Genomic DNA, 12,237 nt, shown 5'->3' on the forward strand with positions numbered 1-12,237 from the left:
TCTGGATCTGCCGATTAGAGCCGTAGGCCTACGTGAGACGAATCTTATTCATTTCATGCTAAAAACAGAATCCTGCATGTCGACGGCAAGGATATCATGGATATGAAATACATGTCTACTGATACCGATGCAAGTGTGGTCACAGAACTAGCTTTTGATTCTGCGTATGTATTTGGCATGTACATTCTTACCAGCCCCCCCCCCCAAAAAAAAAGAATAGTGTCCGCTACTTGCATACAAGCCCATATAAACTGCCCATATACACTGTACTGCACTCTTTGATTGCATCTACACATCCCCTTTATGATAATATATTAGAATACATGAAGGCAGAAGTATCAGTTTTGTTTATGGTGGTAGAATTCATACAATACCACGTCTGCCAAGTTGTGACACTCATTGTGCCTATAATGACTCTTCGATCTTACCGCTTGGTTACTGGAGACGTTAGTATCTATTGGTCGCTTAACTATAGTCGTTACTTACTACTGTCATGGACACACGTGTAAAGTGAAAACAAAACAGAGACTAGGGTACATGCTTCACTCGTAATATATAAAAATAGCAAGCGGAAGGAGAGATACAGCCACGAAATTTGTAATTGTTGTACACATTCCGATCACTCATGATGCAGTCATGATCATAATATTACTAAACTAGCCGAGGACAACGGGGGGGGGGGGGGGGGGGGGAGGGGGGGAGGGGGGGAGAAGGAACAACTAGAGGCCCATTAGTTGATCGTTACCTGACGAATTAAAGCAGCCCCCCCCCCCCCCAAAAAAAAAAGAATCTGTTACAATAGGTGGCATTATTGAGCAGTGAGTTCCGAATGTCAAAATATGCATTTATCATTCTCTACATGAGGTTCCAATATTTCTAGGATAACCTTTTGTTTACTTTATGTACCCAATTGAAGGCTTCCTCCACTCCCACATGGTCTAAATTTTTGTGTATGAATGACACTCTCCTGGTATAATCTAATGAGGAATGATGCATGTGACTTCTTTGTCAAACCAGCCTTTGTTCAAGGCTGAATGACCGTACTTCACAAGTAGACATCTGGCGGCACTCCATGACCGAGGCATACAATACTAAATGCAATACTTTTCCATTAATACTTTGCAAGAGAGAACCGTTTACAGGACCAGTGCTGGAACTGGGTTCATAAGGTGGACTAAAAGATGGCGGCGATTTGGACTGAGATGGCACACACAGGAGTAGACGTCGCAACAATTTCCGCCTCTTTTTCGATTTATTTTCACTCTTCTTATTCTCTAACCATCGTTTTCGTGTAACGCTTTGCTTTCGCTTCTTCTTGTTTGAGAAGAGCCCAGTAAACACTTTGTGCTTCCTTCGAATTTTTCGTGATGCTGGCTCTTCTAGGTCTTTGTGTTCAGGGTTGTTATTGTTGTTTTCTAGAGATAAACTGTGTTTCAAATCATTTCTGCGTCCAGCAAGAGGTGAAAGTGCTTGATGACCATTACAGTCTTGAATGCTGTTCCCCAGCAGATACGAACTCAGTTCTCTCCAGAAATTGTCGTCGTCCGCAAACACCTTCCCAACGGTGGCTGAGTAGCGATGGCGCGCTTGGCGGTCAAGATTGACAAAGATGTGCAGAAGTTTCGGATACTTGATCCCGTTGCACTGGAGTTGATGGGCAGTGGTCCTCAAGCGGCGGAGGCGTTTATCGTCCGCTGCATCAGGCGAGATTAACTCGATGATGTACCGTGAGCTTTGCAATGCCAAAACCAATTCACTCCTTCTGAGTTTACCAAGCTGCTGGTCCCGCTGACTGTGGTAGCCTTTCAGCTGAAACCTGTCTTCTAACACATTGAAAAAGCGACTACACAGCTCACTGTCCTTATCTGAATGAATCACAGAAAAGTCATATAAACAGTCATCATGACATCCTTTTGTCCCATTGCAACAACTTTCTTGGCTACCTTTGACGTTCATACGTGTTTCTTCCACCTTAGACTGGTCCATTGCAGGTATACTATCATTTTATGCAAACCTTGGAAGAATGCACCAATATCTGCATGCACAACAAAAAGCTGTGTGTGCTTGTCACTGGTGCAGTGTGCTGGAATGGACACAATAGCTTCAGTCGACACGCTTATCTCTTTTCTTGGCGTGAACTTGTCATTTGTTTCGTCAGGAAGAAAAAAAAACATCACAGAGGTCAAATACTGACCCAGCTTCCTTCCTAACGCCTTTAACGCAGCGGAACCGTGTACTCTCTGAAGTTCTCTGTGAGCAGACAAAAAACAGGATATAACGAATTAAAGAGAAGCTGCATCACAAGTATCACAATTATAAAATTTTATATACTTTTATGTTGAAACATAGTTTTCACTTATCTAATGATTCCGATTCAACTGAATTGAGAAGTTAAGTAGGGTCTACGTGTACATGTATACAAACGTCAATTGGATAGTGAAACTTAAGTACATGTCATGTAACAAAGTTACTCTAAACAAACGTCATTATTTGGAAATTGAAACAAATAATACGGTGTGAATGTACTCTTATCTTCACGGTTATGCCATATGCTCAGCAGACGTAAATATCCCTTTCTTAGTATGATAACTGGTGTGTAGTTTCAATAATCATCCTTTAGAAAAGCGAAATGTTGATTTTTCCGGAAATCACTGTTAAGAGAAAATCAAGTTAGCAAGAACCCGAAATACACATTGGAAGTGAACTGCTATTTCTGTCACAAGAATGTTTACTCACTTTATAGTAAAGCTACCAATATCCAGGTATCGGACTTATCAAAATTGAAAAATATAAAGCTATAGTGTACAAAACATTGCAACTGCATCCCGGACGCGGATATCACCATGCATTTCAAAATTAGTGTCCCGGGGACATCCAAAGTAGCCACATCTCAGTGTGAAGTTACTATAGCTTTTCCTCTTGCGTCATACCTCTCTTGATAAGCTTTGTATACACAGTATGATTCTATATCTGTTTCTTGATTTCGTAGAAATTTTGATTTAGAATATTGTTATTTTCTTGTCTATATGGCAGAAACAAAATAATATTTAACATCACAAAATGACATTAATGACATTTCAGGAAATACTGAAAAGTATGTGCAAGGCCAGCTTTCAATGTATCAGGAACTATCCTGAGATGCCCTTCGAACATTGTCTCCATTCACTTACGGACATCGAAATGCTCATGATTATATCAAAACATCTTCCAACGTTTTTGAAGAGCGTTAGCACATGCTGATTCTCGAAATAGCAATCTCTTTAAGATGAGTTCTAGATATGAATCAGCATACTGAAAGTATTGACGAGCATTATATTTCGCTGGAGGTATAAACCTCCTAACTCGTTAAAAACGAGTCCAGAGGGATGCGTGTTACGCAGCAAAAATCAGTCCGTCCTCAACGGGTTAATGTGGATGTATAGCATGAAAAAAAAAACGGATTATCGTATTGCCATCAAAATACATGAGAAAGCAAAATAAACAGAAAAAGTCTATCAAATTATATAAAAAGTACATTCGAAATGAAGTTATAAAATGAAAAAGATTGTATTCCGTGATTTCAGCAAATAAATCACCGAATTTCCGCTTAAAGCAATCGTCATCATGCTGGTCATTTCTTTATCATTCAAAATGTCTCGAACACTAAAAAGGTCCCTATTGTGAGATAATTCCCAGCATGCACATGACAGCGCGTCTTACAGTAAGTATATAAATACTCATAGGCAAGCATCACATTGATTACAACAACTAACATGAGACTTCCAAGTGACTGTATAGGGATAGATTAATGTAACATGCATAGAGAAAATCATTTGGACGTTAGTATCCGTCAGAAATACCACACGTTATTCAACGCGAGGACATGGGGCATCGACCGGTTCTGCATGACTCCTTGCTATTGCTATAGGAATAAGATATCTCTCTCTTTTTTTTTTTTTTGACGACTTGCGAAAATATTGTCAATACGTTATTCATAATTCTACAACTGTAACTAACATTGAAGTATATTAAATATCCTCTTTTTTATCTTGGTCCTCACAAGAAATATATGATATCCATAATGTGGAACTTAACAGCTTTATACAGCAAAATAAATCTGCGGCATACAAACGGGATCTTCTAATGCATGAGAAAAGAGGGAACCCTATTTTATAATAGGATGTAGAGGAATCTACTGAAAAGCATAGAACTTAGCATATTTAAGTTTTAAAAAACAACAAAGTTTGATCTGCTGACAGAATCTTGATTTCAAAGCAGTATAGCCTGCATGTATGGGCAAATCATTTTTCAATAGGATCCATTTATCTATTTTTTCCATAAACAAAAACAATATACAACACCTTTAAAGCGAAAGTTTAAATTATTTTAGTCTGACCCTATATTGTCAGTACATGAATATGATTTGTACATTCATGGAGAGAAAGAGAAGAGAGGATGATATTTTTATTATACACGCGGAGCTAAAAAGAATTAGAATAGCATTGGACAGAGCTTATACGGGAACTGGGCAAAACCGTTTCATTACCCCCACAAAAAAATCTACCTAAAAAAACAAAACAAAAACTAATCAAAACAATGAAAGAAACTACAGTCAACCTCGCACTTACGTCGACCTTGCACAAGGCGAAAAATTGCCAAAGTCGAAGTAAAATTCTACCCCGGAGATATCAAACACGACAATTCTGTTGTGTGAAACGAATGATTTTCTCCGGTCCCGTTGGCTTTGACATAGGCAAAAGCAAGGTTTGCATGTTCCTGTTGATTGTTACAGATTCAATTTACTCTACCTGCTGTAGTTACACGCTTTCCCTAATTTCCCTCCTGGCTGTCATTCCAAGCCCTTTTGGTTTTTGAAAGTGAGCTCATTCTAAAAATAGTGTATTAGTGATATCATACATCTCGTGTGGCAGACAAAATTAGCCGTTGGAGCTCATGAAAGAAAAATGTATGTATATTTGCTACGACAGATATAGCAAGGCCATAACTATCATGGCTGCTTGGGTTCGATTATACCTACCTCTACGGAAGTGAACAATCCTCCATCAACGCGATAAGGACATGATAGCCTGTGTAAATCACGATACGAGGTAACGCAGGTTTTAATAACGATGGGATTGCTTCCAAGTACTCCAGGCCAGGAAATTGGTGTTTCATGGCCAAAACATCCATGAACGCACCATCAGACAGCCTACCAATCGCTCCAAATAAACTAGCTGGCATGGGAAGGTGACCACAACCAGACACAATCACGCTGCCAAAAGAAATATATCCAGCGCTTCCGCAATCAGAATATAGGCACTGTCGATATGAATACAAAAGTGCTGACGCACTGACGAGCATTGATAAAAGCTGAAGTCACTGAGTTGGAATGTTGATAGGCAGTGGTAGGCATGAGACAATTTCCTTTGCCATGCAAATCTAGACTCCCTACTATGATCTGGAAATGGTTTTGCTGGGGATAACTGGCTTACTGGAAGGCAACAGATATCGCTCTCTCGATGTCGATCGCATCAACTAGGAAATGCGTCAGGAACTCGTCTTGCAGGAGTATCTGCTGTAATTATTGAGCGAAATGAAGTTTGCAACTGTAAACCGAAAGCGCCGTATTTTCGGGCGTGATTGAACAACCATGACGCAAAACCATGGTAGGAGAGGGGTGGGTTGGGTGGGCGATATTGTTGGGGGAAATTCCCTTCCTCATCAGCGCTTGAATTTGCCAGTCTAGTAGACGTACCAGTCCGCTAACATTCAGATGTTATTCTTTTATGTCATTAACTTTGCACAAATCAGGTCCCATATTGTACTTACCCGAGACTTACTCGGTCGATCATTATGGAAAAACGGAAAACGGCTATATACAAAAAATGAAGTCCAGGTGAAATATATAAAAAAGAAGACAAAGACCTGTAAACATTCGCGATTTTGCATATCCATTAGGCCTACAATGTTTTTCTCAGCAAACTCATTAGGAAAGAAAAATTTATTGATGAAGGCGGAAGAGAAGGGAATATGAACTCAAGCTTGGTCTTTAGACTTTTAGGCTATTGGTGCTTTCATTCTCAATTTTTATTTTTCTTGGTCCTTATCTAACTCTCTTCTTCCTCCACCTCCACTTCTTATTGTGTACTTCATTCTTGCCCTAGAGTAACGCCCCAACGTAAAAATGGTATAATAACGATACACTAAATGACGTCGCAAAAGAGAAACAAAAACAGTGAAAGGATGGCGCTATTCCGAAGGCATCTGTCGACAACCCAAACGGAACGCTCATTTATGAAGTTTTTTGGCAGGGTACTCGAGTATCTGACGGAGGAATAAATTCACTTGCGTCGGTGTGATTTGATTTGAATGTGTCTAGTATATATAGTCATGTATAACAATCGTCCACTTTTCCCCCATCACGATAGGCTCTTTCTATATACACCTCGGTCTTTATCTTGAATTGAGACTCTCTCCTGACTGTGGGGAGAAGATTATACGCGTATATGTCTACATCTTGAGGCAAAGACAGAACCAAGAGAACAAGGACAGGTCTTATCTATAAGGTGACCTGCTTAGATTCCTCTGATTGTTATGATGGGGAAACTGGCAAAACCCATGATCGACTGACGTAACACAAAAGAGCTCATTCAGCTGTATAGGGTCTATGCTGAATACGCCCGCACGGGACATAATATTGGAAGGAATGATTTTTGGGATGAATCGAAGGAAAAGTGAAAGCTAGAGTCCATCTTGATCAAGAGATCCAAGCCCACACTCAGTAAGGATTCCGAATACAATACCTTCAGTCAGTCCAGATCAATTAAGGAACAAGCAGGCAGTGAAGAGAAACGGTGTAACCACTTGGCCTGAAGGAGTCCACAGGAGTATGGACGAAATCAAGCCAGCAAAATTACTAAAGGTTAATTGGTAGAAGCCTGAATCTGTTACATTGTATGATCTCCCGCCTAACTGAGTTTTCTGCACCTTATAAGGCTCTTCCGGAACACCAATGCATGATAGCACCAACCTGACATGATTCACTTCTCATTTGCTGGAGAACCTTTCACTTTCGTTACTGCATGGTTGCTCTCTTTCATTGAACTTCCATTCGGAGCTGGAAGTGTTGGAAGTAAATACAATTTTTGCGGAGCTGCATTTGACCTACCCAAGTTGGATGAATCTCTTCCCGCTCTCTTTTTTTATTATTTTTTTTTCTTACAGCATCCAGTTTGCATCGTCATCCCCTCATTTGTGTGCACGCTGCCTGCAAATCCCAATTTCCAAAAGTGTATCGCTTGTCACTATAGGCCTAATGCATATATAAATTCAACCCAAATAAACGTACTGGTTATTGACAGGCCTAAATGCAGAAATATTTGAACACATCGACAATCAGCTATTACGTGACTAGTTTGAGTAAAATCGGACAATGCTTTCAAAAGTTGTGCTTTTTAAAAATCTTTATTTTTTAATTTTTTGTTTCGGTACCGCCATCGCTGATAAGAAGACTAGGCGCATGGCCAGCGGAACTGGGGGAGGGGGCGCTCGGGCCCCCACTTTTTCGCACCATACAAAGGAATACTTAAGGTGTCATCACTTAGGGCCCCCCACTTCTTTTACCCGGGAAGTGCGTAAGTGGCACTAGAAAAAAAGAAATATAAAGAGACCTTGAGTGAGCGCAGTAGACCCTTTTTTTTTTTTTTTTTTTTTTTTTTTTTGCTTCAATGCTTGTCAGCTGAAGAAACCTGCGGACCGTTTCATGAAACTTTTTGTCAGTGATTTACACTGACAACTATTAAAAGCTACTGAAATCCTTGCGTCTGATTGGCTGATAGCAAATTTGTCGGTGAAAACCTCCGACGAACTCGTTGATGAAACGCCCTCCCCCCCCCCCCCCCCCTGGAAGTGGAAGGAGAAAGATGAGCTGAAGACCTTTTTTTGTTTGTTTGTTTGTTTTTGTCAGCCGAATAAACCCGGAAGTGGCACCAGAAGTTGCGCTGAAGGCCCCCCTTTTCTTTTCTTTTCTTTTCTTTTCTTTTCTTTTTTTTTTTTTTTGGGGGGGGGGGGACTTGTTAGCTCCTGAAACCCGGAAGTGCCCCCCCCCACTTTTGAAAACGCTCCGCCGACCCTGAGGTTCACAGTGGAAACGTAAAGAGAATTCAACATACTGTATTATGCTTGTACATGTATAAGTATATTTTTTTTCTAGCATAAATGACTAGTACAAACAGAGAGTACTCAGTATACTTAGTAGGCTTGCTAAGGGCGAAAAAAGGGGTAATAGCTGCATTTTATAGTACAATTGTCCTATTTGGCACACATGTTCCTCTGTACAATTGGAATTTTTTCATCTAAAGAGACAATCTGTATCTATGCAAATAAGCCTTAATTTGCATAATTTATGCAAAAATACATATAAAATTATTTAAAAATATATGTGCATCCAGCGGAAATACCTAATTTGGTAGAAATATTCTATAGAGTATGTGGAAACAATTCCTTCAAAAATTGATTTCATACCTATGTAAATAAACATAAAATTTGCATAATTATGCAAGTTATTGTGTAAAAATCTGCATTTTTCAAAGAATTTCTCAACTATTAAGCACTGGACCTTGTAGTACAAAGTTTGAACCTGGGATGGATGTTCCTTGGGTCAAGAGTAAATGATTCATCTGACGAGACAAACTGTCTCCATGCAAACAACCTGTTATTTGCATAATATGCATATCAATACCTACACATCAATAGATAATCAGAACAAACAAAAAGCCTTAATGAAGCTTTAAAGAAACTCCCCTTAAATCTCATCCTAGATAGATTTAACCCATTAGAAACACTTTATGAAACAAAATGAGAAAATAAATTAAATTTATTGAACCATCATTACCAGCTAATATACATAATTACTAAAGAAAGTAAAGTAAAAACATTATGTTTAAAGTTTTCTTACAGTCAAAGAACTGCATTTTATAATCGAAACTACGGAAGTAGTATGCATTTCCTTTAGTCAAAAGGAAATGGTGTGTAATATCAAAAGACTATTTGTCTATGCAAATACCACCTAATTAGCATCTTATGCATATCAATACCTGAATGTACCAGAAGTCAATAGTCAAGGTCGACTTAAGAAATTGTATCAGTTTACGCGATAACTCGAGACTAGACTATGCAAATTTCACCAAACCTGGTCCAAAGGTGACGTATGATGGGGCAAGTGATTAAGCAGTTTGTGAGTAAAATCAGCAAGAGGTCAAAGGTCAAAAAGTTCAGAGTCAATGCTAAAATTTAATTGTTTTCCCCATATCTATGCAACGTCTGAAGGTACTTTCTTCAAACTTACTGACTGCATATACAATGTACTACCAAAATAAGATTCTCCAGAGAGTTTCAGGTCAAGAGGTCAAAAGTCAAAGTTAAGGTGAAAGTGTTTAAATTTCACTTTTTTTTCTATGTATCTCGCAAATGGTTCAAGATGTCTTCATGGAACTTGGTACTGGCAGGGATTTTCTAGGGAATTTAGGGGTCATTTGTCAAATGTCAAAATTTCACTATTTCCCTCATGTTTTTGCAATGCTTGTAGGATTTCTCTTGAAACTTCATATATACATGTATTATCTAATGGATATTCTCTGGGAAATTTCCTGCCAAAATGTCAAAGCTCTGATAAAAGTGTTATATTTCACTTTTTCTTTCATATCTTGAATGTGAATCAAGGTGAGATCATGAAACTTAGTACATATTTGTGCATGTTCTACCTGACAGTGATACCTTTGTTTATTATCGAAAAAACATTAAGCCGTCCCCTCTCAAGTGTTTTTGTTTCCTTTTGATAAAGGAGGAAAGGACATGAAATTCAGTGACATGGTTTAGTCATCACCGTCGTTACATTTAATGAACATGTATGGGTCGCATGGAATTAATTTTGATGCACACATGTATAACCTCTGACATTCTTTATACCTTTTACATTTTTACCTGTGTATTTCTTTTAATTTAACCTCTGACATGTTTTACACTAAACCAGTTAACATAATTATTTTTTGGAAAAAGGTTCAAGATCATGTAGGTCATGATCATCTATACAGGTATCAACTGATATGTGGTGGAATATAACATTCTTTGGACCGCCAGGAAGTTACATTTACGATTCACGTAAACACTAGCCTGTGACGATCTGTTGACAAATCACATCCTAGTAATTATTGTAAAAGCCATCGAATTAACTCTTTTATGGCTATGAACATAGTATTTCTGCTTTGATTTATGGTTGAAATTGACTGATTTTAAGTCTGAGACTGAGATTATTTGACTTAAAGTACATATTCTCCTTTATTGTTCACATGACAAGTTTTGCATATTATTGCCATATCAAAATGTTATTGTGTATAAATTTCCTAGCATAGTTCCCATGCAAAGTAGCTCATAGTATACTGAGTTAACTTTTTTTTTTCCAGAAACAGACTTTGTTTCTAACTCAAGCTTGTAAGTTCTTAATGTGTGCAGCTACCCTTGCATCCACATAATTTGCACTATCAGTTTGATGTAAAAAGCCTCTTAGTCGCTTGATTGCCTAGAAAATACAGGTGCTGTTCGTTATTCTGAAGGTTCGCAATTCCGAAGGTTCGTTATTCCGATGGTTCGTTAATTCGAAACACGCAAATTCCCTATACCTAGAGGTTCGGTAATCCGAAAATGAAAAAGGGTTCGTTAATCCGAACATTTGTGGCATTATTCCGAAGGTTCGTTATTCCGAAGATTCGTTGATCCGAAAATGAAATTCGGAACAACGAACCTTCGGAATAACAAATCTTCGGATTAAAGAGCCTTCGGAATAACGAACCTTCGGAATAACGAGCTGTAACCGAAAATACAATGAAAATTAGAATTCACACTTTCAATATGGTAGTATTTTTTGTAATGATTTTCTAACCATGACTTCAGTTGTGTACTGTTTGCAAGGGAAACACAGTCCTTTTGTAAGCAGTATTTTTCCAATTTGCATCTGTTCATATGTAGGCTCTACTGTTAGATTTGCATAATCATATTTAAAGAGTGTCACTATCGATTGTTATTTTTTTTCCACCCTGCAAAGCATTTATGCAATGAGGGAAAGTTGCTAGCAAAAATTATTTCAAAGATCAATATGTTTTGAAATTTCACGTCTGGTGTACTTATTTACACAATTTATGCTTAAAATGCCTAAGTTAATTTAACAATATGGAAACAATTTAAGCAACTGAAGTGTTGTTGTGAGAATATTGTCTTATTCTATTAGCTTTTTGGATATTAAGTTCAAAGCGATTTAAGACATTGTCACATTAGGCTTATTGTTTGTTCTGATTATCTGTAGATGTGTAGGTATTGATATGCATATTATGCAAATAGCAGGTTGTTTTCATAGAGACAATTTGTCTCTTCAGATGAATCATTTACTTTTGACCCAAGGAACATCCATCCCAGGTTCAAACTTTGTACTACAAGATCCAAGTTTGTTTGTTTGTTTGCTTTTATTTCTGCATTCAATCAGATGCAATTTGAATGCAAACTTCAAAAAGTACAAAGACAAAGAATAACAAGTGCAGTGAAATAAATCGATAACAGTACATAAATAGATTCACATAGGTGATTGCATTGAGCAATGTAGATACACAGAAACATAAAATAAAATATACAGTATTTTTCAGTAAACAACAGAGATAATTGAATGCAGGAGACCACCATCATAAGCGATTAAGCTTGAAATGGATGGAGGCCTTGAAATGGATGAAGTGCTTAATAGTTGAGAAATTCTCTCAAAAATGCAGATTTTTGCACAATAACTTGCGTAATTATGCAAATTTTATGTTAATTTACATAAGTATGAAATCAATTTTTGCAGGAATTGTTTCCACTTACTCAATAGAAATTTTTAACCAAATTAGGTATTTCCGCTGGATGTACATATATTTTTGAATAATTTTTATTGTATTTTTGCATAAATTACGCAAATTAAGGCTTATTTGCATGATACAGATTGTCTCTTTAGATGAAAAATTTTCAATTGCCCCAGGGGAACATCTGTGCCAAGTAGGACATTTGTACTAAAAAATGCAGCGTTTACCCCCTTAGCAAGTCTACTAACTTGGCTTCCCGCTTTCAGGAGTCCCAACGGCGCCTTTTTTTCCGTAACCAAGCCCATCGTACGTACACAACACTATTTCGTCCACACCATTATACACATCGCCGTCCTAGCTGATGCTTCGCACACCATAA

At 38.0% G+C, this 12,237-nt stretch overlaps 1 protein-coding gene across 1 annotated transcript; it reads right to left on the reverse strand.

Annotated features, from left to right (window-relative positions):
* Positions 1-1,008: 1,008 nt before the first annotated feature.
* Positions 1,009-5,464, reverse strand: LOC139740448 (uncharacterized). Its single transcript, XM_071651046.1, has 2 exons — positions 5,018-5,464; positions 1,009-2,250 (listed from the first exon to the last, which is right to left on the reverse strand). Exon 2 carries the CDS (start codon positions 1,984-1,986, stop codon positions 1,009-1,011), a length of 978 nt encoding a protein of 325 aa, XP_071507147.1. The 5' UTR covers positions 1,987-2,250; positions 5,018-5,464.
* Between the last annotated feature and the right edge of the window lie 6,773 nt (positions 5,465-12,237).

The sequence above is a fragment of the Diadema antillarum genome, unplaced genomic scaffold (genome assembly GCF_040938485.1).
Source record: "Diadema antillarum isolate AM-2024a unplaced genomic scaffold, OU_Dant_1.0 seq00000854_RagTag, whole genome shotgun sequence".
In the NCBI taxonomy this organism is placed as follows: Eukaryota; Metazoa; Echinodermata; class Echinoidea; order Diadematoida; family Diadematidae; genus Diadema; species Diadema antillarum.